The sequence below is a fragment of the Oryctolagus cuniculus genome, chromosome 18 (genome assembly GCF_051225735.1).
Source record: "Oryctolagus cuniculus isolate XC-2025 breed Fujian yellow rabbit chromosome 18, ASM5122573v1, whole genome shotgun sequence".
NCBI lineage: Eukaryota > Metazoa > Chordata > Mammalia > Lagomorpha > Leporidae > Oryctolagus > Oryctolagus cuniculus.
In genome coordinates this window covers 15,032,761-15,059,613 of record NC_142884.1, presented here as the reverse complement: position 1 = coordinate 15,059,613, position 26,853 = coordinate 15,032,761, and the positions used below count along the sequence as shown (strand labels likewise).

General features: G+C 65.9%; 1 protein-coding gene across 3 annotated transcripts; it reads left to right on the top strand.

The window, feature by feature from the left end:
- Positions 1–768: 768 nt before the first annotated feature.
- Positions 769–26,473, top strand: LTBP4 (latent transforming growth factor beta binding protein 4). Of its 3 annotated transcripts, XM_051836403.3 has the most exons (33): positions 769–968; positions 2,708–2,784; positions 2,919–3,072; positions 3,590–3,696; positions 8,063–8,254; positions 8,416–8,663; positions 8,738–8,840; positions 9,154–9,228; positions 9,319–9,441; positions 9,817–9,981; positions 10,802–10,951; positions 11,077–11,220; positions 11,631–11,762; positions 11,842–11,967; positions 12,603–12,728; positions 13,043–13,285; positions 13,625–13,750; positions 13,838–13,957; positions 14,800–14,928; positions 15,111–15,236; positions 15,460–15,582; positions 15,752–15,883; positions 16,742–16,873; positions 16,952–17,077; positions 20,748–20,894; positions 22,197–22,466; positions 22,682–22,753; positions 22,959–23,087; positions 23,276–23,422; positions 23,678–23,830; positions 24,463–24,843; positions 25,016–25,168; positions 26,153–26,473. In XM_051836403.3, the coding sequence occupies exons 1-33, from the start codon at positions 820–822 to the stop codon at positions 26,305–26,307; spliced, it is 4,935 nt and encodes a 1,644-aa protein (XP_051692363.3). In that variant the 5' UTR covers positions 769–819; the 3' UTR covers positions 26,308–26,473. The 3 variants fall into 3 exon arrangements, with proteins under 3 accessions (XP_051692363.3, XP_051692365.3, XP_051692366.3); XM_051836405.3 differs by lacking the exon at positions 11,077–11,220; XM_051836406.3 differs by lacking the exons at positions 769–968; positions 2,708–2,784; positions 2,919–3,072; positions 3,590–3,696 and adding an exon at positions 4,729–5,103.
- Positions 26,474–26,853: the final 380 nt, after the last annotated feature.

The window sequence follows — 26,853 nt, the reverse complement described above, 5'->3', positions numbered from 1 at the left end:
TCTTCATTATAAGGAAGGGAAAAGCTGGGCTTGAGGTTCTGAGTGTGGGGGCCAGGAGCAGGGCTGGGAACCTGGGACCCTCTGAAGGGGACGCACCCTGTGGCCTGGGCTCCTAAAGGTGTGCGTGTGTGTGGGGGGATCCTTAGGAAAGAAGGAGTCTGGAACTTTCTAAGGGGAGAGGCTGCAGCTCCGAGCGTGGGAGGGTGCCCTTGCGGGGGCAGCGGCCCAGAGGAGGTCAGGAGGGGCCAGAGCCGAGGGCCCCTGGGAGCCCGGGTCCCCTGAGGCGGCAGCTTTGGCCGACTGCTCAAGTGCAGGGTCTTGAGGGGGACAGATCCTTGGGGGAGGCGCAGTGCGGGTCCGGGCCCCTCCGAGGGGCAGGGCTCACTCCGTGCCCAGACCCTCCTGCCTCGCGTGGACAGTGGGTGCCCGCGGGTGCTTGCAGCTTCCACCCCAGCGAGGGAGCTGCATTCTGACCGCATGGAGGGGTGAGGCCTGCCCGCGAGATTCAGCCTTGGGGAGCCCTGCACCCCACTTCTGCATCTGTTCCTCACCCAGGGGACTCTGGCTTCTCCCCTCCGCGCGGGGACCTCCAGGCCCCAGCGCCCCCCTCCCGACACCTGTCGGCCTCGCCCCTCCCCTGCCGCCTCCCGATTGGCCGCGCCGGGAGCGCTGGCGACGCCGGGCTCTGATTGGCGGGAAGTTCGCAGCCCGCGGCCCGGACAGTGGAGAAAGTGAGCTGGCCTGGGGCGGGGGCGGGGCGCGCGAGCCGGACCCGCTGGACAGACGGCCCGCCCGGAGCGCGACTCCGCGCCCGACACGATGCGGCGGCCGGGCCCCCGCGGCCGCCGGCCCCTGCTGCTGGCGCTGCTGCTGCTGCCGCCGCTGCTCACAGCCGCAGCCGCTGCCGCCTCCGCCGCCAGCCCCGGCCCGGCCGTCGAGGTCGCGGCGGTCCCGGGACGCCCGGCCGGGTAAGCCCCGCCGCACCCCTTCCTCCTCGTGTCCCCTTCGCCTAACAAGTCCGGCGGTCCCGAGGCCCAGGACTTGGGGAATCGGAACCCACTCCCCCGAGGTGGGGAAGAAAGAGCCAGGGCTCTTGGATGAATGGGGGACCCTACTTTGTAGGGGTCAGAATACAGGGAGTGTGTAGACTGAGAGGAGGGAGCCCCTCGGGTGTGGTGGAGATGGGTCAGGCTCCGGGAGTCCTGGGGTTTGCTTGGGGGCCGATCCCCAGTGTGTTTGAGGATGGGTAGATGGGTGGAGCCCTCTGGCTAGGATGGGGCTCCCCCAAGTTTCTTAGGTTGCCCCAAAAGAAAAGGTATTGGGAAGTTCTGCAGAGACTTGGGGGGACTGAGACGTCCTGGTTTTCTGGAGCTTGGAGCTGGGTTAATTAGAAGGGGTCTTGGCGGTTTTCGGTTAGGAGAGAAGACGTGGACTCTGGGCTGAGGCTGGAGGGTCCTGCGGCGAGTGTGAGTGTGTGGGTGTGTGGGTGTGGGTGTGAGTGTGTGTGAGAGTGCTTTCACCAAGCCGGCAATGCTAGAATTACAGGACTCCAGGATTGAATGGGATCCCAGTGATTTCGCGGCCAGAGGCCCCGGCTTTCCGATAGACTGGGGGGGCCGCAGCCACCCCTCGCGCCTGCCAGGGCAGACCCCGCGCCCCCATCCCGCCTGCGGCCCCGCGCCGCGTTACAAAGGCCCCGGGCTGCGCTCCCGCCTCGGTCTCTGCGAATGCGTTTAGTAACCCGAGCCGCGCCGGGGGCGGGGCCGGGAAGGGGTTAACCCGGAGGAAGGGCGGGAGGGAGGACGGCCAGAGCGGGGGTCTCGGAGGCTCCCCCCCGGGCGGCCTCCTCGCTCCGCGGCCCCACCGGTGCAGAGGGGGCGCGCACGCCGCGGGACCGCCGCTCAGCATCCTCTAGCACCGTTCGCGGAGAGCCTGAGCGCGCGCCCTCGTCCTTTGTCCCCCCTTAGCCTGGGGATAATGGACTTGTCTGGGGGGCCCCTGGGTGGCGCCGCACTTGCGCTGGCGCTGGCGCTGGCGACTCGGCCGCCCGGACCCTCTGCGCGCAGAGGTATCTGCCAGCACACCCCCTGCCTCCCGGTCAGGCGGGAAACTGAGGCCCATAGACCAGGAGACGCTGGCTGCAGGACACACAGCATAGAAGGGCAGTAATGGGCTCGTAATCAGGCTTAGGGGTTCTCAGTCCTGGACCGTGGCTCCTGGTATCCCCTTCCACCTCAGCACCCTGCTGGACTCTCCAAGGGGAAACCTCTCTCCCCGGGAGCTGAGGCCTGTGGAAGTGGCGCCACCTGCCGGCCAGACTTGGGATGGCAGCCGAGTCCGGGATAGGGACGTGTGGGAGGGTGGAGTTTTAGATTCCCAGACTGTAGGGCTTGGAAATGCACTTAGAAATCTTTTTTTTTTTTTAATAAGAATCGGCTCTTTAAAAAAATTACCATATCTTTTCCATTAAAACCTTACCACAAACCTAGTTCATAAGACATGTGAAAGTGAGATGCCTGTGGCCTTTGTCCCTGGGGAATCAAAGTCAATTTACATCCCATTGTACAGATGGGAAAACCGAGGCATGCAGAGCAGTGCCTCGAGTTACTCACACATCTATTCCGAGCTCCCTGAAGCTGTGTCTTGGTTTCCCCTCCCTGCTGCCAAGCCAGGGGCCAAGTGAATTCCACCCTCCCATTTGTTACAGCGTGGCCGTGGCTGCTTGTCGCTGTTGTCCGGGTCACACACCGGGTCACACACCTAGAAGGAGCCGCTGCACCCGAGGTGTGTTCCCCGGGGGGGGGGGATGAGTACCGGACTCTTCTCCAGCCCTTGTCCCAGCTGGAGAGCTGGGTGCGCTTGATGGGAGAGGGACTTGGTCCCCTTCTTCCCCACTTAGTCCCTGGCTGTTCCCCAAGCCTCCTGCAGGGTCCAAAGCTGTGGGCCTGAAAAGTGCACAGGCTCCCAGCAGTGCCTGACCCCAGGGACCCCAGTGCCCAGCCCCAGCCCCAGCCCCAGCTCCAGCCCCCGTGTGAGCAAGAAACAGGTGTCCCTCAACTGGCAGCCACTGACGTGAGTGCACAATCCCCCCCCCCATCCCCCACCCCAGGAACTCCCAGCTTCTGGGCCATTTCCGCCACACCTTCCCTCTTTAACTGCCAGCCTGTATCTCTGGTTCTGGATCTTTTCCCTGCCAGTCTCCATCTCTCTCTCTTTCTCTCTGTCCCCCTCCCCCCTCTCTCCCTCCCCTCACCCTGTCTGTCTGTCTCCATGTCCTTCTCTGTATTGTTTTTTCCATCTCCATCTGTTTCTCTATAGTTACCTGCGCCCGCCCTCCTCAGATGGCCTCTCCGCGCCTGTGGCTGCCTCTAATCTCGCCTCTCTTCTCCCTCTCCCTCTCTCCTTTCCTTCCTCATCTCCCACAGTCTGTTTCTCTCCAGACTTCTAAAGAACACTTCAAGCCTGGTCCCCGTACACGGTTTGGGAGGGTGGGCAGAGCCGCTGCTGGGAGCCCGGCCAGGCGCCCTTGGGGTGGGGGCACCGTCAGCTCAGCCCCGGTGACAGCCGCTTCTCCGCCCCTCCCACCCAGGCTTCAGGAGGCCCGAGCTCTGCTGCGCCGGCGGCCCCGAGGGCCGGGGGGCCGGGCACTGCTGAGAAGGAGGCCCCCACAGCGCGCCCCCGCCGGCCGGGCCCGGGGTAAGAACATCCGCCCTTCCTCCGCCCCGCAGGCTGGGGGGGTTCCGGCCAGATAAAGCCGTCTGGTTCCCACGCTCCAGCCGCCGCCTCCCCGTCCCCCATCGTAGCTCACCCCCCTCCCTCAGGACGCGGCCACCTCTTGGGACCCTGGCGTCCGGCCGCACGAGGTGAGCCCGGGACAGGACCAGAGGCGCTGACCCGCGGGGGTGGGGCCGGGAAGCCAGGCGTCCGGGCTCCCGCGGCCCAGCAGAGCTCGGCCCAACCAGCTCAGACAACAAAAGCGATTGTGCGGGTTGGCGCCTGCCCGGGCACTAAGGGCGCAAGATTGCGGTGCGGCTGGGGGCCAAAGACCTCCCTTCCACCCCCCACTCCCCCCACCCCGCCCCTTCCCTGCCCCCATCGCCCTCTCTCTCCAGTTCCGGAACCCCAGCCTAGAACACCTCCTGGTCTCAGCCACCCTCAGAAGTGCCCCCTGCTGTGGCCTTCAGCCCACATGGGTCCCGTCTGCCCTAAAGTCTTCCAGATGTGGGCTGGCCCAGATGTGAGGACCCCCGCCCACAGCCTCCATCCATCACTTCCCTGATCCACTGACTTCCACCAGGTGTGGGGGGTCCTGGCCGGATGTGGCTGCATCTTTAAATGTGTCTCCAGCCCCAGATCCAGACCCCCTAATTCCTTCCTGTGCCCAGGTGCACTGGCCCTTCTGTCCCCCAGATGCACCACCTGGCTACCCAGATGTGCCCTGATGACCCCGCTGCCTGAGACCCCTTTCTCTGTGCCTAGCGGAGGGTCAGCCTTCAGCATTTCCCCCCACTCCCCTTTTATGGATTCAGCTCGGTCTGGGGGGAAACTCGCCCGCCCCCCACCTGTTCCCTTCCCGGCCGCTCCCCTGCGGGCCCCATCCACTTGTTGGTGAGCGGGTGGGGGCCGGAGGAGCGCCCCCCTCCCCGCTGTGAGTCTAGCGCCTAGCCTTCGCGCCTCTGGCTAAGCGCCCAGCCCCACGCGCCCCCGCGCGGCCGCCCGGGAGGGAGTGGTGGGGAGGGGGGGCCTGAGCGGGGGCGCGGCCGCCCTCCCCCGCGGGCGGGCGGGCGGGCGGGCGCGGCCGGGCCCCTCGGGCGGGCTGGGGCGGCGGCGCGGCGGAGCGCGGCGCTGCAGCCATGGCGGGCGGCGCGCGGCTGCTCTGGGTGTCGCTATTGGTGCTGTTGGCGCAGCTCGGGCCGCAGCCCGGGCTGGGGCGGCCCCGAGAGCGACTCCGCGTGCGTTTCACCCCGGCCGTGTGCGGCCTGCGCTGCATCCATGGGCCCACCGGCTCCCGCTGTACCCCGACCTGCGCGCCCCGCAACGCCACCAGCGTGGACAGCGGCGCGCCCGGCGGGGCGGCCCCGGGGGGACCCGGCTTCCGCGCCTGTGAGTGCGGGGTGGTGGTCCTGAGGGAGGGGCGGGGGGAGGATCCCCAAGGATGGGGGGAGACAATCCTCCTGGGAGAGGGAGCCCATATTCCATATGCGCTAGTGCTGGGAATCCCCGGGCTATTTAATGAAAGGGACCCCAAATTCCAGGCTTTGGGGGGCTGGTTCCTGAGGGCCCCGATTTTGTAATGAGTGCTCTCGGGGACCTGTGGTGTCCCGCGCGAGGGGATCGGGGCTGGCTCTCATGTCTGAGTCAAAGTGAGGATCTCAGAATTCAGGGTCCTGGGGACTCTGGGGAAGGCGTCCCCAGGGATCAAGGGGGAGCTTCCGGGGCCCCGGGGGGCTGTCTGAGTCCCCACGTCTTGGGTTGGGGGGGCAGGTTAGGAGTCCGCTGCGGGGTTGCCTGTGAGGAGGGGGATCGCGCTGAGGAAGGTGGATTCGGAGAGCTGAGAGGGGAAGGGCCCACAGATGGGGGTGGGGTGTCTCCGCGGGACCTGCCTTGCAAGGCTCCCACGTGCGGAGACATCCAGATAGGAGGCCCGAGGGAAGGGGCGCCCCCTGGGGGCGGAGGAAACAGGAGTGTGCGCACTGTCCCCCCCCCCCCCCAGAGATGGGGAGCTCAGGGGTTCAGGTGAGGTGCAGAGGGCGAGCCACCTGTTGTCCCAGAGTGCAGGGGTGCACAGGCTCTCCAGGGCCTGGGGCCTCCCTGCCCCCCACCCCTCAGGCCCTTCAGAGTGGAAAGAGGGGGCCCCTGGCGCCGAGAACTCGCCCAGCCTGGCCCCCAGCCAGCCCAGCCCCGGTCGGCGTGAGCTCATCTCCCGCCTGCGCCCCGCCCGTTGCCACTCCCTCTCTCCTCCCCTTCCTCCCTCCTTCCTTTACTCCCTCCCCGCCGGGCCCCAACGCACCCGTGCCAGGCGCCGTGCCCAGGCGGGTGCCAAGCCCCTGGAGGCACAAGAAGGGGCATGTGAAGGGGGGCTGACCTCGGCGGGACCCCGATGTCCTCAGCTCTCCGACTCGCAGGGGTGTGGGGCACGGAGTTGGCCATGCCGTCCAGCCGCCAGCCCCGGGTGTGGGCGCCCTCAGGGAGCTGAGCTGGGGGCCTGCACTCAGGCCAAGAAAGGGCAGAGACATCCCCTTGGAGGCTGGGAAGTGTACCCAGACCAAGCTGGCTTCCCAGTGTGGCATCTGGAGTCCTCCTTAAACCGGACCCAGGCTCCACCACTCAATTCAGGACCCCACCAGAGCACCCTGGAGTGCTGGTCTGACCCTGCAGTCTCCCCCCCAGACCCGGAGCCCCCTCCCCACCCTGTCTGCAGACTCCAGGCACGGGTTCCCTCCCAGGCCTCTGAGATACCCTGGCCAACTGGGCCCCTCCCCAGAGACCCCTGTAGTATTGCCCTTGGCAATACATGCACCCAGGAGCAAACCCAGATTTCGAGCCCTGTACAGTGACCCCTGCCCCCCCAAGGGCTCCCACACGCTCCTTCCCCCTGAGCCCACCCCAGTCCCCTGGGGGAGTTCCTGACTGCTGTCTCTCCACCTCCTGCGTCTCCCATCCCATCCAGGGAACTTCGCAGCTGGTCTGGACCGACTGATTCCAACCAGGGGATTGCTGAGGCTGTGCCCCCTACGGGAGGCTGCTAATCAGAAGACGTGGGCACCTGGTTCCCGAGCTGGTGGGGAGGTGGGCGGGTCCACGGCATCCCAGGGTCCCGGTCAGTGAAGGCTCTTAAGTTAGGCTCAGGACTTCACTCTGTATCCTCTGTACCCTCCAACTGCTCGGCCCCTAGGAGGCTCCAGAATCCTGTGTGAGGTGACCGCTGTGCAGGGCAGCCTCTGCCTCTGAGCTAGGTCCCCTCTCCTCCCCAGAAGCCTCAAGCAGCCCTTGAGCCCCTGAGGACTGCCCTCCAGCCGGCCTCCTCCCAGGGTTCCGGACCTCCGACCCCCTCTCAGCTGAGGTGGCTCCCCTGTGCCTCCCTCTCCCCAGACGCGCCTCCCCGCATGGCCCCAGCCGCCGGCCCCTCCCTCCCCGCCGCACAGCTGTCTCCAGCTGTTCTCGGCCGTCCCGGGGGAGAAAGGGAGGGGGTGCCCTGGAAAGTCGCGTCCGGCCTCCTTCGGCTCGGCGGACCCGGGCTCCCCAAGGGTCGGGAATGCGGAGCCGCCGCCCTGCCCCCGCCGCACCCCCTCTTTGTTTACCCCGCCGCACAGCTGGCAGTGCCCCGCCCAGAGGTGGCCGGTGGCCCAGCGAAGGCGCGCAGAGGGGAAAGGAGGCGCGCTCCCGCCTGTGGCCCCTCCCCGGTGCTACCGGAGGCGGGAGGGCAGAGCTAGGACTCGGGGAGGTGGGCGGGGACGCCGCGCGTGCGAGCGAGCCGGGGCGAATCGGCTCGAGGAGAGGGAGGGGACGGGGCCAGAGCTGCAGGTTAGATGCTCGGGTGGGCGGGGCCAGGGGACGCGCATGGCCAGGGGGCGGAGCTGGAGCGGCGCGGACCGGGCTGGAGGAAGTGTGGGCGGGCACAGCAAGCTGAGCAGGCAGACTTGGGAGTGGGGAGCTGTGCCCAGGAGGGGCTAAAACGCGGTCGGAGGCAATGGAAGGGACCGGCGATAGTTCGGAGGGGCGGAGACAGCGAAGGACCCCCGCCGGGCGATGGGGTGGGCGGGGCTGAGCGCTAAGGCGGAGCTGGAGTGGGCGTGGCTGGGGCGCCGCGGGCTCCGAGAGCCGGCGACAGGCGAATGTGGAGCTGGAAGATTCTGTCCACCGCGGACGGCTGAATGACCGGACCCGGCCAGTGCAGATGGCCGAAGGCGCGGTGGAGCGATTTAGAAATGACGATACATTGAGGGGACGCAGTTGTAATACTGGGAAGATTGAAATAGCTTGGGTGCGCTGGCTGCAGGGTTACCTGCCCAGGTGTGCTATCGACCCTGAGTGTCCTCGCTTGCCCCCTTCCTTTGCCCAGTCCTGTGTCCTTTGATCTGTCACAACGGCGGTGTGTGCGTGAAGCCTGACCGCTGTCTCTGCCCCCCGGACTTCGCGGGCAAGTTCTGCCAATTGCACTCCTCGGGCGCCCGGCCCCCGGCTCCGGCCATGCCTGGCCTCATGCGCTCCGTGTACACCATGCCGCTGGCCAACCACCGTGACGACGAGCACGGTGAGGGGGATGTGGCCAGCCTTCCGACCCCTGTCAGCCACCGCACTGTTCCTCCGACCCCGATCTTCCCGCCTGTCCCTGCTCGCCCTTCCCCCCCAGTTGTAATCCCAATCCTAAGAGCCTACGTAGACCTCTCCTTGCGCGCCTGTGCCTCCCGCCAGGCGTGGCGTCCATGGTGAGCGTCCACGTGGAGCACCCGCAGGAGGCGTCGGTGGTGGTGCACCAGGTGGAGCGTGTGTCCGGCCCTTGGGAGGAGGCGGACGCCGAGGCAGTGGCGCGGGCGGAGGCGGCGGCGCGGGCGGAGGCGGCGGCGCCGTACACGGTGTTGGCACAGAGCGCGCCGCGCGAGGACGGCTACTCGGACGCCTCCGGCTACGGTTACTGTTTTCGGGAGCTGCGCGGAGGCGAAGTGAGAAGAGGCGGGTGGGGAGGGGCCCTGAGCGAGCCTCCAAGCGGGGGCGCGCTCACGCAACTTCCCCACAGTGCGCGTCCCCGCTGCCCGGGCTCCGGACGCAGGAGGTCTGCTGCCGAGGGGACGGCGCGGCCTGGGGCGTTCACGACTGTCAGCCGTGCTCGGAGCACCTGGGTAAGGCCCGACGCGTCCCCAGGTGCATGGCGACCGGGGTGGCGGAAGAATCTTGTCGCTCCTCCTGCTCAGTGCATGGATAAAATCCGGTTCGCGACTTCCAGCCGCACTCACCGCGCTGTGAGGATCACTTCCGGTCTAAATCTGCCCACCCCGATCTCTTCTCTGACTGTGATCCCTCTGCTCTCGGCGCCACCCACGCTCTTCTGGGGCCTCCTAAGCCGCCTTCCCGGACCCCCCGTGTAGCGCACGCCAGCCGTGCCCAGCAGTGCAGCCCGCCTGTCCCCGGCCCACCTCTCTCCTCTCTCCACAGGGAACTCCCGCCGAATGGGTGTCCCAGATGGACCGTGTCCACCTGGCTTTGAAAGAGTTAATGGGTCCTGCGAAGGTGACTTGGGGGGTGGGCGGGTTCGGCTCTGAGGGGCGGGGATGGCGGGGACCGAGGGTCCGACTCCGCTGTGACCTCAACTCTCCGCAGATGTGGACGAGTGCGCGACGGGCGGGCGCTGCCAGCACGGGGAGTGCGCGAACACGCGCGGCGGGTACACGTGCGTGTGCCCCGACGGCTTCTTGCTGGATTCCTCCCGCAGCAGCTGCATCTGTGAGCCGCGGGGAGGGCCCCGCGCTGGCCCCCACCCCGCCCTCTCTCAGACCGCAGCCGGAGCACCTGCGGCCTTTCCGCTCCCGACGCTCCCGGGACGTCGCGGCTCCTCCTCCACCTCAGACTCTGGGCCCTAAGGACTCCCACTCAGGAGCTCCTCAGACCCCGAAATCTCCCCGCGCCCCTCGACCTAGGCCTTGTCTCACCCAAACTCCTTTCCGAATCTGTCAGTCACTCTTCAGACCCCGCCCCTCCGCCCACACCCTCCTCAGAGCCCTCAGCTCCCCCTGCCCGGGGCTGTTCCCTCACCCCCCAGACCCCTCCGCTCCCACACACTCCCCGCTCCGCCCTGAAGAATCCCCTCCCCTCCCCCAGCCCAACACGTGATCTCGGAGGCGAAGGGGCCCTGCTTCCGCGTGCTTCGCGACGGCGGCTGCTCGCTGCCCATTCTGCGCAACATCACCAAACAGATCTGCTGCTGTAGCCGCGTGGGCAAGGCCTGGGGCCGAGGCTGCCAGCTCTGCCCGCCCTACGGCTCAGGTGAGCTGGAGGCACGGCCTAGGCCCCGCCTCCTGACCCTCAAGCCAGGCTCTGCCCTTGGCCATGCCCCAGCCTCCGGGACCTTCCCACGTTAAAGTAGACTCGGCACAGGTCCTCAGCCACCCAGCCTGAGACAGGCAGGAGTTGGGCTGTCACTCCGCCACAGCCCCAGCTTTGGTCAAGTCCCCGGCTCCTGAGCCACCCTCTGGGTTCAGCTTAGACCCCAGCCCAGAATGACCCCTGCCCCCAGACCCCTCCCTGGCACTCCAGCTTCTACCTACACCGAACCCCACAGTTTCCTGTGTTCCAGATCAGCCCCTCTTTTTATTTTTTTATTTATTTGAAAGAGTTACACAGAAAGAGAAGGAGAGGCAGAGAGAGAGAGGGAGAGGTCTTCCATCCTCTGGTTCACTGCCCAATTGGCCGCATTGGCCGGAGCTGTGCTGATCCAAAGCCAGGAGCTCCTTCCCGATCTCCCACACGGGTGCAGGGAAAAGCACTTGGGCCATCCTCCACTGCTTTCCCAAGCCGTAGCAGAGAGCTGGATCAGAAGTGGAGCAGCTGGGTCTCGAACCAGTGCCCATATGGGATGCCAGCACTGCAGGCGGCAGCCTAACCCACTATGCCATAGCTCCTGCCCCCAGTCCCTGTTTTCAACCTCAATCCCTGCGACCACCTCAAAGGGGCGGTCTTGCTTTTAGCTTCTGGAATGTTCTACTCTTTGGGAATGTCACCACCCCATCCCAGCGTCGGCCAAACCCTGCTCCAAACTGGGGCCCTCACCCTTGTCTCCCTGGCCCACCCCCTCGCCTATTCCCAGAGGGTTTCCGGGAGATCTGCCCAGCTGGCCCAGGCTACCACTACTCAGCCTCTGACCTACGCTACAACACCAGACCCCTGAGCCAGGAGCCACCTCGAGTGCCCGTCAGCCAGCCACGTGCCCCACTGGCCACCTCTCGGCCACACACAGGTGAGCTGACCTCTGGCAGAGGGGGTATTATCCTCAAGGGATTGAGGATGGAGGCAAAGGAGGAGAGAGAGGCATGGGGACACCCAAACCCAGGTCTCCACTAGCCAGTACCCCTTCCTCACCAGGCCTTCTGCCCACTCATCGCCCAGAGCCCCGGCCCGAGCCCCGGCCGGAGCCCCGGCCGGAGCCCCGGCCTGAGCCCCGACCCAGCCCTGAGCGTCCCCTGCCCAGCATCCCTGCCTGGGGCGGTCCTGAGCTTCCCGACCCAGGTACAGGAGGGAGAACTGCAGGGGGCACAGCAGGTAGGACTCTGGGTGGAGGTCCCGGGACAGAACGAGTGATGTCACAGATGGAGGAATAAGGCGCAGGTGGGACGCGGTACGTTTGAGCGGTTGGTGGTGGTTAACTCAGGAGCTGCAGTGGGAGTTGGGTTCAGATTCTCTGTCAGCTGAGCAAGTCACTGGGCATTGGGGTGCACGGAGGAGTCACACAGAGGTCGTGATGCGCACGTTCTGTGACAAAGCCGAGGGAGAGGGGCTGGAAGGCGGAGTTTGGGGAGGGGACATGGGACATGGATGAAGGGGTTCCAGGCCAAGGGGCTGTGACGGCTGTACTGAGATGAAAATGGCAGAGAATTAAAAGGTGGGAGAACCCTGATTGACTGCACCCCCCCCCCCAGGTCCTTCCTTGGGCGTGTGTCAGCGCAACCCCCAGGTCTGTGGCCCAGGACGCTGCATACCCAGGCCCAGTGGCTACTCCTGCGCCTGCGACTCGGGTTTCCGGCTCAGCCCCCAGGGCACCCGATGCTTGGGTGAGCCAGGTGGAGGGGGTGGTCGGGGCAGGCGTGCGCCCCGCCTCCTGGTGACCAGGCCCCTCCATGCCCTCCGCAGATGTGGACGAATGCCGCCGTGTGCCCCCACCTTGTGCTCCTGGGCGCTGCGAGAACACGCCTGGCAGCTTCCGCTGCGTGTGCGGCCCCGGCTTCCGAGCTGGCCCGCAGGCTGCGGAGTGCCTGGGTGAGAAATCCACCCAGCCAGCTCCACACTCACCCCAGCTTGGGTCTTGCTCCGGCTATCCCTCCAGATCCTGCTCTGACCTCCCACGCCTCTCCACGGGTGGCCAGCCTCATCGTGGCCCACCCTCAGAGCTGGTGATCCCAAGGGCTGGGCCCCGGCCCACTGCTATCCCCTCTCCCTCTGAGTCCCGCCCCGTCGTGTCCCGGACTAGCTCCTGTGTCCTACAGCTTCTGGAACCAATCCCTGACCACCACCGGGATTCCATCCCTACCACACCAGAGTCCTGGCCCCAAACTGCGCCTTCCGTCTCTAGCCTCGCTCCTGCCTTCTCTTTGCCAGGGGCCCCAAAGCTGCCCTTCCTGCCCTTGCCCTGCCCTCCCCCGCCCCAGTTTGCCCCCTCACGGCCCCCCTCGCCCTGTCAGTCCTGATCTGGTCCCCAGCCTTCATCCTGCACTCCTAGCTCAAGCCCCGCCTTCACCTTAAGTCAGCCCACTCCAAGGCCCGCCCACCTCCCTGCTTCCCCGCCCAGTCTGGCCCAGACCCAAGGTTGGCCCCGCCCCTGCCCCACCCCTCCCCCGCGTCGTCTCCCCGGGGGCTGTCCACTCCAGTCCCAGCCGCCTGGTCTGTGCCAACAGACGTGGACGAATGCCGCCGCGTGCCGCCGCCGTGTGACCGCGGGCGCTGCGAGAACACGCCAGGCAGCTTTCTGTGCGTGTGCCCTGCCGGGTACCAGGCGGCCCCGCACGGAGCCAGCTGCCAGGGTGAGGGCGTGGAGGGGCCGCGGGATGGGGCTGGAGAGACTGACACCCGACAAGGGAGACCGACTCATGGGGCACAGAGGCCAGGTTCTGATGGCTTCAGAGAGTGACCCGGGGGTGGAAAGGCCAAAGGACGGCAAGGGAGAGGCTGAGTGATGGAGGATGGAGGCGCAGAGTGAGGAGGGGTGGGGATGGTCCCAGGAGCTGGCCGCAGGTAGGGGTGCCCGAGCTGGAGAGCTGCGCAGGTGGGAGGACAGCAGGGAGGCACGAGGGGCAGCGGGACGAGGGGCAGTGACCCCAGCTCCTTGCCGCCACAGATGTGGACGAGTGCACCCAGAGCCCGGGCCTGTGTGGCCGTGGGGCCTGCGAGAACCTGCCCGGCTCATTCCGCTGTGTTTGCCCGGCTGGCTTCCGGGGCTCGGCGTGCGAGGAAGACGTCGATGAGTGTGCCCAGGAGCCGCCGCCCTGTGGACCGGGCCGCTGTGACAACACGGCTGGCTCCTACCACTGTGCCTGCCCCGCAGGCTTCCGCTCCCGCGGCCCGGGAGCCCCCTGCCAGGGTGAGGGTGCTGAGCCCAGGCCTGCTCCACCACCACCATCCGCGGGGGTGGGCGCCGGGGTGCAGGTGGCAAGGGTCTCACGCCAGTCTTTTGCTTTTCTCCAAAACAAGACTGTGCCCCCCCATGTCTCCTCCCTCTATGAGTGCTGCCCTTGTTCTGTGGGGACCCCGAGGAGGAGGAGGCAAGGGGGGGGAGGGGAAGGGGCCTCTCTGAGAGGAGGGAGCAGTCTGGGCACAGTCCAAGGGGCTGGCCCAGGACTGGCAGGTGGCAGGGGCTGGTGGTGGCAGTGGACAGAGGCCCAGGACTCTTCCTCAGCCTGGGTTGTCGCCTCTGCCCCAGATGTGGACGAGTGTGCCCGCAGCCCCTCACCCTGCGCCTACGGTCGATGCGAGAACACGGAAGGCAGCTTCCAGTGCGTCTGCCCCACGGGCTTCCAACCCAACGCCGCTGGCTCCGAGTGCGAGGGTGAGGCCGGGGAGGGAGGGAGGACCGTGGACAGGTGAGGGGCCACAGGGCTGCTCCTTCAAGGCTACCCTGTCCCCTGCTCCCCAGACGTGGACGAGTGTGAGAACCACCTGGCGTGTCCGGGGCAGGAGTGTGTGAACTCGCCTGGCTCCTTCCAGTGCAGGGCCTGCCCTGCTGGCCACCACCTGCACCGTGGCAGGTGCACTGGTAAGACCAGGCCTTGGCTGTGACCTTGGCCTGATCCTGGTTGCCCTGATACGGATTCTGACCCTGACCTGGATCACAACCCCAACCTGGCCCGTAACCTCCTGCCCTAGGCCTCAGTCCCCTTAACTAGACCACAGCCCCCAGCACCTGACTGAGACCCCAGACAAGATCCAGGCCCTGACGACCAACTGTGTGACCCATGGACATGCACCTTGACTCACATTTGACCCTAGCCATGACCCCTGCTGGTAACCTCGCACTACAACCCTGCTAGTGGTCATGACCCTGACTGTCCCCTGGGCCTGAATGCGACCTATGACCCCTTAATTTGACTGTGGCATTTGACCTTGTCCACAACCCCAGCAACTCTGACAGTGGGACTGTTCATCCTGGCTCCCTGCCCCGTCCCTTCTTAGAATTCCTTCCCTGGGCTCCTGACTCCCAGTTTGTGGCAGAATTCTGGACCCAGACTGGACCCTAGCTGGTCTCCGATGCTGGGCATTGTCTGTGACCCTTGATTCTGCGGAATCCCACCCAGCCATCCTGGTTAAAGACCCAGCCCTTAACCCCGTTCATTTCTGACCCTTGCCAGTCAGGAATTCCTTCCCCACACCCCAGGATCCTGGCACAGGGAATCTCTGGAAACCCAGGTAGCTCTGCAGGATTCCCAGTCACCACCCAGGGACTGCGGAGCCTCGGACTGTCCACCTCTCCCCGAAGCCCTCAGCCCCTCTCCGGCCCAGGACACTTCCTACCACCACCGCACACCGCACTTCTCCAAGGAGACGTACCTGGTGTGGCCCTTGACTGGACCCGCTCTGAAACCCATCCCGCTCCCACAGATGTGGACGAGTGCAGCTCGGGCGCCCCCTGCGGTCCCCACGGCCACTGCACCAACACTGAAGGCTCCTTCCACTGCAGCTGCGCACCGGGCTACCGGGAGCCGCCGGGCCGGCCGGGGCCCTGCACAGGTGGGCAGCTTGGGCACTGGCAGGAGAGCCTGGGCAAAGCCAAGCTGGGGAAACGGAGATGACACCGAGGAGCTGTGGGAGATGCTCAGGCACCGGGCATTGGGGGTGGGGTCAGGATTGGGGGCGGGGCTTGGTGGGCCGGCAGCCCAGCACCCCCCCCCCCCATCTCTCACATTTCCTAGACATAAACGAGTGTCTGGAGGGCGACTTTTGCTTCCCCCACGGCGAGTGCCTCAACACCGACGGCTCCTTCGCCTGCACCTGTGCCCCGGGCTACCGACCGGGACCCCGCGGAGCTTCCTGCCTTGGTCCGTACCTAGGCTGGGCCTGGGCCCGGAACGCAGGGGCTCACCGCAGGGAAAGCGGGAGGAGGAGAAGGGGGTGGAACGGGGTCGCCAGGCGCCGGTGGGCGGGGCGTGCGGGGCGGAGTCTGAGGGGGAGGAGCCTAAGGCGGGGCGGGGCAGGCAGGGGCAGGCAGGGAGAGGTGCGGTCGGGAGCGTGGGCCCGCGTGTCGGACGCGTCGTCCCACAGACGTGGACGAGTGCAGCGAGGAGGACCTCTGCCAGAGAGGCGTCTGCACCAACACCGACGGCTCCTTCGAGTGCACCTGCCCGCCGGGACACCGCGCGGGCCCGGACCTGGCCTCCTGCCTGGGTGAGGGGCTTCCCCTCCGACCCCTCCCGGCCCGGCCTCGCACCTCGGCTCCCCGCTGCCTCTGCCCTCGGCCTCCCCATCTCCTCTCCTCTACTCACCTAGCCTCTTCCTTCTGACTCTCTGGCCCCTCCCTACCTGCGCCATCTGACCACCCTGCTTCCTTCCTCAGACGTGGACGAATGTCATGAGCGAGGCCCAGCCCTGTGCGGGGCTCAGCGCTGTGAGAACTCCCCTGGCTCCTACCGCTGTGTCCGGGACTGCGATCCTGGCTACCACGCGGGCCCCGAGGGCACCTGTGACGGTGAGACGCCCCAGCCGCAGCTCCCACCATGGGGGCCTGGCGCAGACTCGCCTAAGGGAAAGGCCTCCAAACGGTTTCCCTGGCTCCTGGTGCCTCCGGGGGTGCGTGACCTTGAGAGAGTCCCCAGCCAGGAACCGGGTCGCCAGGCTCCCTTGGGACGTCCAGGGGGCCTGTGGCAGCCGAGTCCTGGTTACACCGTTCTCTTCCTAATCCGTGTGGACTCACCCTCACCTCACCCTGTAGCACTCATTCAGCTCCTCCTGGCCGCCCTGAGCCCGCACTTTCCCACCAGGAGATGGAAGTCTCTCCAAGGGCTGCCCTGCCTATCAAAGCTCGGCCTTCCACTTCTCTCTCCTGACTGTCCCTCTCCTGGTCCCCAGGCCCGCCCCTTCCTGTCTCTGCTCTGCCTTCAGACCTGCCCCCGGCTCACTCTTCTCATTTCCCAGGTCCCCCCCCCCCGCCCCCCTCGCCCGCCATCCTCAGCAGAGTAACTGGATCTGGGGGCTAGGGCGGGGGTATGTGTGTGTGTGTGTGTGTGGACAGCGCTGGGTGGGACACGGGACAAAACGACAGCGAGATGGCATTCATGACCTCCACAAGAATTCATTAAGCACCTACTGTGTGCGGGGCACCGGAGGCGCAACAGGAAATGAGTCAAAACCCACGGCGCCGTGGAGCTGACAGGCTGGGGTTAGGGGAGGATGCAAGATTCATTCAGCAAGTCATCTAGGGGCAGCTGCATGTGCCCGTGCTGTGCTATGGGACCCCAGGAGGAAGGAGCCCGCGAATCCCTGCCATTGCGGAGTTTGCCCTCTAGGGGGCGGCGGTCGGTACCAGCGACCCTCCTCTGCCCTGCAGATGTGGACGAGTGCCAGGAGTACGGCCCTGCCATCTGTGGAGCGCAGCGCTGTGAGAACACGCCCGGCTCCTACCGCTGCACCCCAGCCTGCGACCCTGGCTACCAGCCCACGCCAGGGGGCGGCTGCCAGGGTGGGTGTCCGGGGGGTCCCGGGAGGGGCGGGGAGGGGGAGAAGGTAGGGAAACGAACGGGCTGTCTGGGGCTTGCAGATGTGGACGAGTGCCGGAACCAGTCCTTCTGCGGCGCCCACGCCGTGTGCCAGAACCTGCCTGGCTCCTTCCAGTGCCTCTGTGACCAGGGCTACGAGGGGGCGCGGGACCGGCGTCACTGCGTGGGTAAGGGGCTCCAGGGGGTGGGTGGGGCCAGGGGGCGGGGGCAGAGGTTGGTCAGGCCCTCTCTGTGAGCTTGGGGGTTGTGGGATTTAGCCCGTGGCACATGAGATCATCTCCGTATTAGAGCTCCGTTAGTGGTGACAGCAGTCAGTTTTTTTGTGTTTTAAAGAAAACGACTGAAATGTATGAAGCATATTAATCTTTTTGAAAATATTTATTTATTTATTTGAAAGTCAGAGTTACACAGAGAGAGAAGGAGAGAGGTCTTCCATCTGCCAGTTCTCTCCCCATTTGGCCACAACGGCCGGAGCTGCGCCGATCCGAAGCCAGGAGCCAGGAGCTTCCTCCTGGTCTTCCATGCAAGTGCAGGGGCCCAAGGACAGGGGCCATCTTCCGCTGCTTTCTCAGGCCACAGCAGAGAGCTGGATCGGAAGTGGAGCAGCCTGGTCTTGAACCGGCGCCCATATGGGATGCCGGCACCGCAGGCGGTGGCTTTACTTGCTACCCTACAGCACTGGCACCCAAGCATACTAATCTTTTTCAAGAAAAGGTTTATTTACTTATTTATTTGAAAGAGTTACGCAGGGAGGGAGAGACAGAGCACTTTTGTCTGCAGGTTCTGTTCAGGGGTGAGCCAGACACAGGCAGGAGCCAGGAGTTTCTTTCGGGTCTCCCATGGAGGTGGCAGGGGCCCAAGAACCTGGGCCATCTTCCACTGCTTTTCCAGGCCATAGCAGAGAGCTGGATCCGAAGTAGAGCAGCCAGGACGCAAACTGGCACCCACGTGCAGGCTGGCATGGCAGGTGGTGGCTTTTCCAGCTACCCCCCACAGTCATCCCACACTACCCCCCACAGTCATCCCGCACTACCCCCTCACAGTCATCCCACACTACCCCCCACAGTCATCCCGCACTACCCCCCCAGTCATCCCACACTACCCCCCACACAGTCATCCTGCACTACCCCCCACAGTCATCCTGCACTACCCCCCACAGTCATCCCACACTACCCCCCACAGTCATCCCGCACTACCCCCCACAGTCATCCCGCACTACCCCCCCACAGTCATCCTGCACTACCCCCCCACAGTCATCCCACACTACCCCCCCACAGTCATCCCACACTACCCCCCACAGTCATCCCGCACTACCCCCCCACAGTCATCATGTACTACCCCCCTCCACAGTCATCCTGCACTACCCCCCACAGTCATCCCACACTACCCCCCACAGTCATCCCGCACTACCCCCCCACAGTCATCCTGCACTACCCCCTCACAGTCATCCCACACTACCCCCCCACAGTCATCCCACACTACCCCACCACAGTCATCCCGCACTACCCCCCACAGTCATCCCGCACTACCCCCCCACAGTCATCCCGCACTACCCCCCACAGTCATCCCACACTACCCCCCCCACAGTCATCCCGCACTACCCCCCACAGTCATCCCGCACTACCCCCCCACAGTCATCCCGCACTACCCCCCACAGTCATCCCGCACTACCCCCCACAGTCATCCCGCACTACCCCCCACAGTCATCCCGCACTACCCCCCCACAGTCATCCCGCACTACCCCCCCACAGTCATCCCACACTACCCCCCCACAGTCATCCCGCACTACCCCCCACAGTCATCCTGCACTACCCCCCCACAGTCATCCCGCACTACCCCCCACAGTCATCCCACACTACCCCCCTCCACAGTCATCCTGCACTACCCCCCACAGTCATCATGTACTACCCCCCCACAGTCATCCCGCACTACCCCCCACAGTCATCCTGCACTACCCCCCCACAGTCATCCCGCACTACCCCCCACAGTCATCCCACACTACCCCCCACAGTCATCCCGCACTACCCCCCTCCACAGTCATCCCGCACTACCCCCCACAGTCATCATGTACTACCCCCCCCCACAGTCATGCCCCAATTCTTCCTGACCTGAGGGAACCTTGTAACTTTGTAACATTCTGTAAGCTGAGTTACAGAAGGCAGAGCAGCAAGCTCCAAGCTGGGGTTCCCCTTCAGAGGCCCTGGGCTCCGCGCACAGCCGCTCCTCGTGCCCAGGCACTGGCAGGGAGGCCCAGCTTACACACGGGGGATGCGGGGATGTGTGTGACTCTGCGTGCTGCCTCCTCTGGTTTTTACCGACACACACAGCAGCTGGAGTGTCTCAAAAAGGAATTAAAACTGCAAAGCCCTGGAATACACTTGAACTTGAGGCGTCCCTGGATCCAGGAATTTTAACCAGGCCCTCTCTGACTCTTTCTTGTTGCTTGGCTTTCCTTTGTGGGATGTTTTCAAAAATGGCCCTGGCGCTTGTGAGCACGCGTGGGCGGCTCAGCGACCTCGTGCTGGGGGGGCGGCTCCTCTTCCTGTCCACAGCTGGGGCGGGGCCGGGGAGCGCAGTCACCTGCTCGGCCCGCCTGGGCCTTGCGCGTCCGTCCCCCTAAAACACATGAGCTGCAAACGGAGGAGCCCGGCTTCCAAGGGAGACTCAGGGTTTGCTGGCAGAAGAAACGTGGACGGTGGGACCCGGGCTCTGAAAGACGCCTGTTTGGTTTTGTTTTTGTTTCGAGGTTTCGTTCTTTATTTGAAAGAATTACAGAGAGAGGGAGAGACAGACAGGCAGGGAGAGAACCATCCTGTGGTTCTTTCCCCAAATGGCCGCAACGGCCTGCACTGGGCCAGGCTAAGGCCAGGAGCCAGGAGCTTCTTCCAGGTCTCCCATGCGGGTTCAGGGGCCCAGACACTTGGGCCATCTCTGCTGCTCTCCCAGGCCATCAGTAGGGAGCTGGACCAGAAGTGGAGCAGCCAGGACTCGAACCAATGACCATATGGGATGCCGGCACCACAGGTGGTGGCTTTTGCCTGTTATGCCACAGTGCTGGCCCCTTGCTTTTGTTTCTAAGGCGTATTTTTATTATTTGAAAGGCAGAGTTACAAAGAGAGAGGGAGAGCCGGCGCCGTGGCTCAATAGGCTAATCCTCCACCTTGCGGCGCCGGCACACCGGGTTCTAGTCCCGGTTGGGGCGCCGGATTCTGTCCCGGTTGCCCCTCTTCCAGGCCAGCTCTCTGCTATGGCCAGGGAGTGCAGTGGAGGATGGCCCAGGTGCTTGGGCCCTGCACCCCATGGGAGACCAGGAAAAGCACCTGGCTCCTGGCTCCTGCCAGGATCAGCGCGGTGCGCCGGCTGCAGCGGCGGCCATTGGAGGGTGAACCAACGGCAAAGGAAGACCTTTCTCTCTCTGTCTCTCTCTCTCACTGTCCACTCTGCCTGTCAAAAAAAAAAAAAAAAAAAAAAAAAAAAAAACAAAGAGAGAGGGAGACACACACACACACACACACACACACACACACACACGCAGTCTTCCATCCACTGGTTCACTCCTACATGGGCCCCTGTGGATAGGCAGGAAGCAGAGAGAACAGCCAGCCAGAACCTGGACTCAAACCCTCAGCCCTCTGGCGAGAACCACGCTCTGAGGGCTCACCCCAGTGACCCACGGACCTCCCGCCAGGCCCCCCTCTCCGAGGCCACAACGGGGGGGTCCCATCAGCCGTCAACAGGAAGACGCAGACCCAGACCCAGAACCGCTGCCTGAGCCTGGGCGACACGTCCTGCTCAGGCTGTAACGACTCCCTCTCTCCTATTGTTCCCTGCTCACAGATGTGAATGAGTGTGAAACCCTGCAGGGTGTGTGTGGAGCTGCCCTATGTGAAAACGTTGAAGGCTCCTTCCTCTGTGTCTGCCCCACCAGCCCCGAGGAGTTTGACCCCATGACGGGACGCTGTGTTCCACCAAGGACTTCTGCTGGTGAGACTGGTGTATCGATTTAACTGATGGCTACTGGCGATGTGGACAGCTGCCATCAGTGAAATGCTGTTGTTTTAAACAGCAACAAAAACTTCAGAACACATGGGTTAAGGTGGGTGGGAGGACTCTGTCCTGGCGGCGGCTCCACCAGAATGCTTCACAGGACGTCTACCGTGTTCAGGTCCTACACTGGGCGGTAGCCAGGAAAGGCCACTTTGTCCTCAAAGAATTCACAGTCTGATGGAGCAGAGAGAGGCATCACCAGGGAGCGACGACCCAGAGAAAATCAGGGCTGGGGAGGAGGAAGCGCTGGCCAGAGGGGTGCGAGGGAAAGCCTGGCCCAGCCTCGGAAGAGGTTAGGGAGGAATTCCTGTGGGAGTGGACGAGGAGAAACGCACCAGGCACAGTGTGTGTGGGAACACGGCCTGGGCCGAGGCCTGGCACAGGGGCAGCCCCTGGCGTGTGCGGGAACATGGCCCAGGCCGAGGCGCCCCTGGCGTGTGCGGGAACACGGCCCGGGCCGAGGCGCCCCTGGCGCGCCAGAGCAGCTGGGATGAGCTCACCGCGGCCTGAGTCACAGCACTCAGCCAGGGATGGGCAGAGACAAGGCTGGAGGCGGAGACAGACTCTTCCCCAGGGCACCGTGGCCCCGGGACGGTTTTGAGCAGGAAAGGCGGATAATCAAGGTTTTTAAAAGATTGATTTATTTGAAAGGCTGAGGAGTGACAGGGATCGGGGGGAGTGGGGAGAGGGAGAGGGAGAGAGGGCTGGGCCAGGCCAAAGCTAGGAGCCTGGGACTCCATCCGCGTCTCCCCCGTGAGTGGCAGGGACGTGGGCCATCTGCTGCTGCTTTCCAGGGGCATTCGCAGGGAGCTGCCGGGACTCGAACTGGCGCCCATACGGGAGGCCGGCGTCACAAGTGGTGACTTAACCCTGTAACGCCAGCCCCTATAACCAGGCCTGGAAGGCGCCAGGGAGGCGTCTAGGGAGGAGGCTGGGGCAGGGCCCAGGCAGTGGCCACGGGACGGAAGGAGGCGTGTGGGAGAAAGCCGTGGGGCTGTCCTGGTGGGCAGGGTGTGTTCAGGGTGGAGCCAGGTTGGGGAGGAAGACTGAACCAATTCAGACACGCTGGATGTGAGGACCCCGGGAGGCGTGCAGCAGGCCGGGGAAACTGCTCTCGGCCACTGTGGGCTGCAGCGGAAACGTGGGTGGGCGCCCGAGACCGTGGGGTCTGCCTCCCCACCTGAGACATGGGGGCCTACGGGCCCCGCCCAGCGAGACTAAAGCCCCCTGTCTCCATAGGCACGTTCCCCGGCTCGCAGCCCCAGGCGCCCCCCGAGAGCCCCAGCGTGCAGGCCAGGCCGCCCCCGCCGTCCCCGCCGCGCCGGCCCAGCATTCCCAGGCAGGGCCCCGCGGGCAGCGGGCGTCGTGAGTGCTACTTTGACACAGCGGCTCCGGACGCGTGTGACAACATCCTGGCCCGGAACGTGACGTGGCAGGAGTGCTGCTGTACCGTGGGCGAGGGCTGGGGCAGCGGCTGCCGCATCCAGCAGTGCCCCAGCACCGAGACGGGTGGGCACGGGCTGAGGGCTGGGGGCTGGCGGAGAGTCAGGGGGGACGCGGGCCCCGGGAGAAAGGGACGTGGTGGGCCGCGGGCTGAGGGCCTGGAGCGTCCGGGACAGGACGTGGGCATGCTGGGCGTGGGCTGAGCCCGAGGGCTTGCCGGCGGGGGCGGGGGCTGGGGGCTGGGAGGCGGGCGTCGGGCTCAGCCTGCTCTCTGTGTGCAGCCGAGTACCAGTCGCTGTGCCCACATGGTCGGGGCTACCTGGCGCCCAGCGGAGACCCGAGCCTCCGGAGAGGTGAGGCCAGACGTCAGCACCCTTCCCCCCCACCCCGACCTTGCGCCCCTGGGGCCCAGCTCTGCCTGGGTCTCTTGTTCTCTCTGCTTCTCAGCGTCCTCTCTGCTGTCTCCATCTTTGCTCACCTCCACCTCCCCGACTTAGTCGCCAAGGCACCCCCCCCCCCAGTCCGGCAAGTTCCCATCCCTCTCCACCCTTCCCACAGACGTGGACGAATGCCAGCTCTTCAGAGACCAGGTGTGCAAGAGCGGCGTGTGTGTGAACACGGCCCCGGGCTATTCGTGTTACTGCAGCAACGGCTATTACTACCACGCACAGCGGCTGGAGTGTGTCGGTACGCGCGCCCCCACCCCGCCGCGCCGAGCCGAGCCAACTCCTCGCTGGACCGTGGCCGCCAGCGGCCGGAAGTCCTTCCTGGAGTCTAGACTCAATCCATCACGCTGTCGCCGCGCTGGGAGGAAACGCGGGGAGGGGGTGGCAGGGGGCGGGCTGCTCCTCACCCACCCCTCGGCGCCCCTGCAGATAACGACGAGTGCGCCGACGAGGAGCCGGCGTGCGAGGGCGGCCACTGCGTCAACACCGTGGGCTCTTACCACTGCACGTGCGAGCCCCCGCTCGTGCTGGACGGCTCGCGGCGCCGCTGTGTCTCCAACGAGAGCCAGAGCCTCGGTAACCCCGCCCCCACACGCGCGCGAGCCACGCCCCCGGGCCCCTGTCTGTCCAAGGTCACCCGGCCCTCCAGAGGCCAGACTTGGGTGGAACGTCTCCCGCCCGGACTCCTGTCCCACAGCCCCGTGCCCCCCGACAAGCCTTGTCTTCAGTCCAGAAGCCTGTCGCCACCCCCCTCCCTGGACTTCTGGGACCCGTGGACAGGCGGAGGTGGCTGGGCTGCTCGGCCGCCCTGACGCCCTGTGTCTGCCGCAGACGACAACCTGGGAGTGTGCTGGCAGGAGGTGGGGCCCGACCTCGTGTGCAGCCGCCCGCGGCTGGACCGCCAGGCCACCTACACCGAGTGCTGCTGCCTCTACGGGGAGGCCTGGGGCATGGACTGCGCCTTCTGCCCAGCCCAGGACTCAGGTACTGTCAGCCCCAGCCCGGCGCAGAGGCCCCGCCCCACTCTCAGGACCTCCTCCAAGTCCAATCTCTGTCCCCAAAGCCACATCCCAAAGACTGGTCAGCCTCAGCCATGGAGACCCCAGGGCCCAGCTTGGCAGAGCCCCGGTCCCCGCCCCACGGGCCCCTGGGGTCTGGTTTCTTGTGCCCTCAACTCCTGGTCTGGAAAATTCGGAGACTCAGCCCATGAGGTGTCCTTGCCGGGACCTGGGACCTCGGGCGTCCTGGCCTGGAGCAACAAGGGCCATTGCCGCGGGAGCTAAATCAGGCGCCTGAGACCTCGCCACAGGGCTCCCGGGACCCACGTTTCAGCTCTGAAAACCCCAGAGACCCCCCCACCCGCCCTTGGGAACTAAGCGCCAGTAAGCCCAGTTCTAGACCCTCAGCCCCCTGGCAGGCACTGGGCCCACAGAACACCCACCTCGCATGTCTGTAGGACCCAGCCTGGCTCCCGCGGGGCCTCTGAATCCCAGCCTGGGTCCTTGGCCCCTGACTTGGCTGCCCCTGCAGTCCCCCACCCCACCCCCACCCACCTTTTCCTGGGGGCGGGCGCCAGCCAGGCCGGGGCTGAGTATTCTCCCGGCCTCCCTCCACAGATGACTTCGAGGCCCTGTGCAACGTGCTGCGGCCGCCTGCCTACGGTCCGCCTCGGCCAGGCGGCTTCGGGCTCCCCTATGAGTATGGGCCAGACTTAGGTCCGCCCTACCAGGGCCTGCCGTACGGGCCTGAGTTGTACCCGCCACCCGTGCTGCCCTACGACCCCTACCCGCCGCCCCCGGGGCCCTTCGCGCGCCGGGAGGCCCCATACGGGGCTCCGCCCTTCGACGTGCCCGACTTCGAGGACGACGGGGGCCGCTACAGCGAACCGGAGGCTCCTGCGCGCTCTGGCCCGCGTGCCGGCTGGCCCTACCGGTCCCGGGACACCCGCGGCTCTTTCCCGGAGCCCGAGGAGTCGCCTGAAGGTGGTGGCTACACGGGTGAGCACCGCGGCCGAACGCCGGAGGCTGGGGCGGGCAGGCACGGAGGAGACCACCGCGGGAGCTGGGCCCCACCACGGGGCGGACAGACAGACCCGGGCAGGGACCGGGCAGGGTGGGCGGGTTAGCCCAAGAGGCGCGAGGGACGAACGGGCCCCCACGGTCCCCGCAGGCGCCCTGGAGGAGCCCTACGAGGGCCTGGAGGAGGAGGAGTGCGGGATCCTGGACGGCTGCGACCACGGCCGCTGTGTGCGGGTCCCCGAGGGCTTCACCTGCAACTGCTTCGACGGCTACCGCCTGGACATCACCCGCATGGCCTGCGTCGGTGAGGGGCTCCGCTCAGCGGCTGCTGAGGGGCGGGGCTTGCGGATGAAGGCGGAGCCAGGGCGCAGGGAGGCGGGGCTTGGCCGGGGGCGGGGAGGCCTGTTCCGCGCACTCGGGGAAGCCTGCCCTGCCATCCGCAAGGCGAGGACAGGCCTCCTACCTGCCTGGTTTGGCCGCAAGTGCAGCCGAGAGGGTACGACCCGGAACTCTGGGGGCGTAGCAGAGCCCTAGGCTCAGTCCAGCAATTTACCGTGTGACCCTGGACACTGGCCTGTGCTCAGTCCCAGAGCCCATCGCGCGGAGCTGTTGTGAGCATTGCTAGCCCTGCTTCACGACACCAGCGAGGCCTGTGTGAGAACCCACGGCCGTCACGTCGGCCCAGCCCCCGGGCTCCCGGGCTCCAGGTCCCTGCCTCCGGGCCTGGGAACTAAGTTTGGCTGGGGACACGGTGCTCGGGGCCCAGGGGCTGCCCAGGCGGGCCTGTGCAGAGTCAGCTTTGAAAACAAAGTCGAGAAAGAGGGCGGGCTGGGAGCCACCTGGCAGGCTGCGGGCTTGTGGGCGACACTGGGCAAGAAGAGAGGGGCTGTCCCGTGCCGAGCCTCGGCCTGCGCGTGCGTAAAACGGTCACACAGTGTCTGGCTCATGCGGTTATCAGATAATACAAGCAAGTTCACGCACACAACGTGCTCAAAACGATGTCGGGGATAGGCTAAGCATCTACTGCTGCTGACCCCATCATCCGTATTAGTTTCCTAAGGAAAACCTGGTGACAGAGGACCCGGCTCACGGAAGGAGCGGGGGGGGGGCGCGGGGTGGGGCACAGAGAGGCCGAGCCACCTGGCCGAGCGCGCACAGCCTGCAGTCGGCTGCGGCCGCGTTCAGCCCCAAACGCGCGTCCGTCTGCCCGGAGGGTCGGGGGTGCCGGGAGGTGGGCGGGCGCGTGCGCACTCGGCCTTGGGCAGCGCGGCTTCTACCCCCTCCCCAGACATCAACGAGTGCGACGAGGCCGCGGCGGCGTCCCCGCTCTGCGTCAACGCGCGCTGCGTCAACACCGACGGCTCCTTCCGCTGCGTCTGCCGCCCAGGCTTCGCGCCCACGCACCAGCCGCACCACTGCGCACCCGCGCGGCCCCGCGCCTGAGCCCTGGCCCCCGCGGCCCGTGGGGCCGTGCTTGCGCACACCTGTGTGAGAGAGGCCCGGGCCGCCTCCCCGCCGGCGTGCCCGGGGCTGCACCCAGCCCGCCGTCCCCTTCACGTGCCCCATCCCTTTTATAGTTTTCAATTAAAAAAAACTCACCTATTTTGTACCTCTCGCCTCCGCCTGTTTCCCCGCGTGCGTCTCGGCCTCCAGTTCCAGGGCCCGGCCCGGCCGCCTCGTCCGCCCCGTCTTTTATCTTCGCGGCTCCATGGCTTCCGCTTCGCTCTTCGTCCTGCGTACGCGCTCGGGGCTCTCTCCCGTCCCCCGCAGAGAAGTCCAGCCAGAGGTGGGCGCTAGACAGGGCGGCCCTGTGCACAGCCCGAGCCGCCGCCTGGGTCAGCCGTCACCCTCCCGCCCAAGTTCAGAAGAGAGGGTGGGTGTTGAGCCCTGTGGCCGAGATATTGCTGCGGCATCAGAGCGCCTGGGTCCCACTCTCGGCTCCGGCTTCCCGCCACTGGAGGCCCTGGGAGGCAGCAGCCACGCATCCGG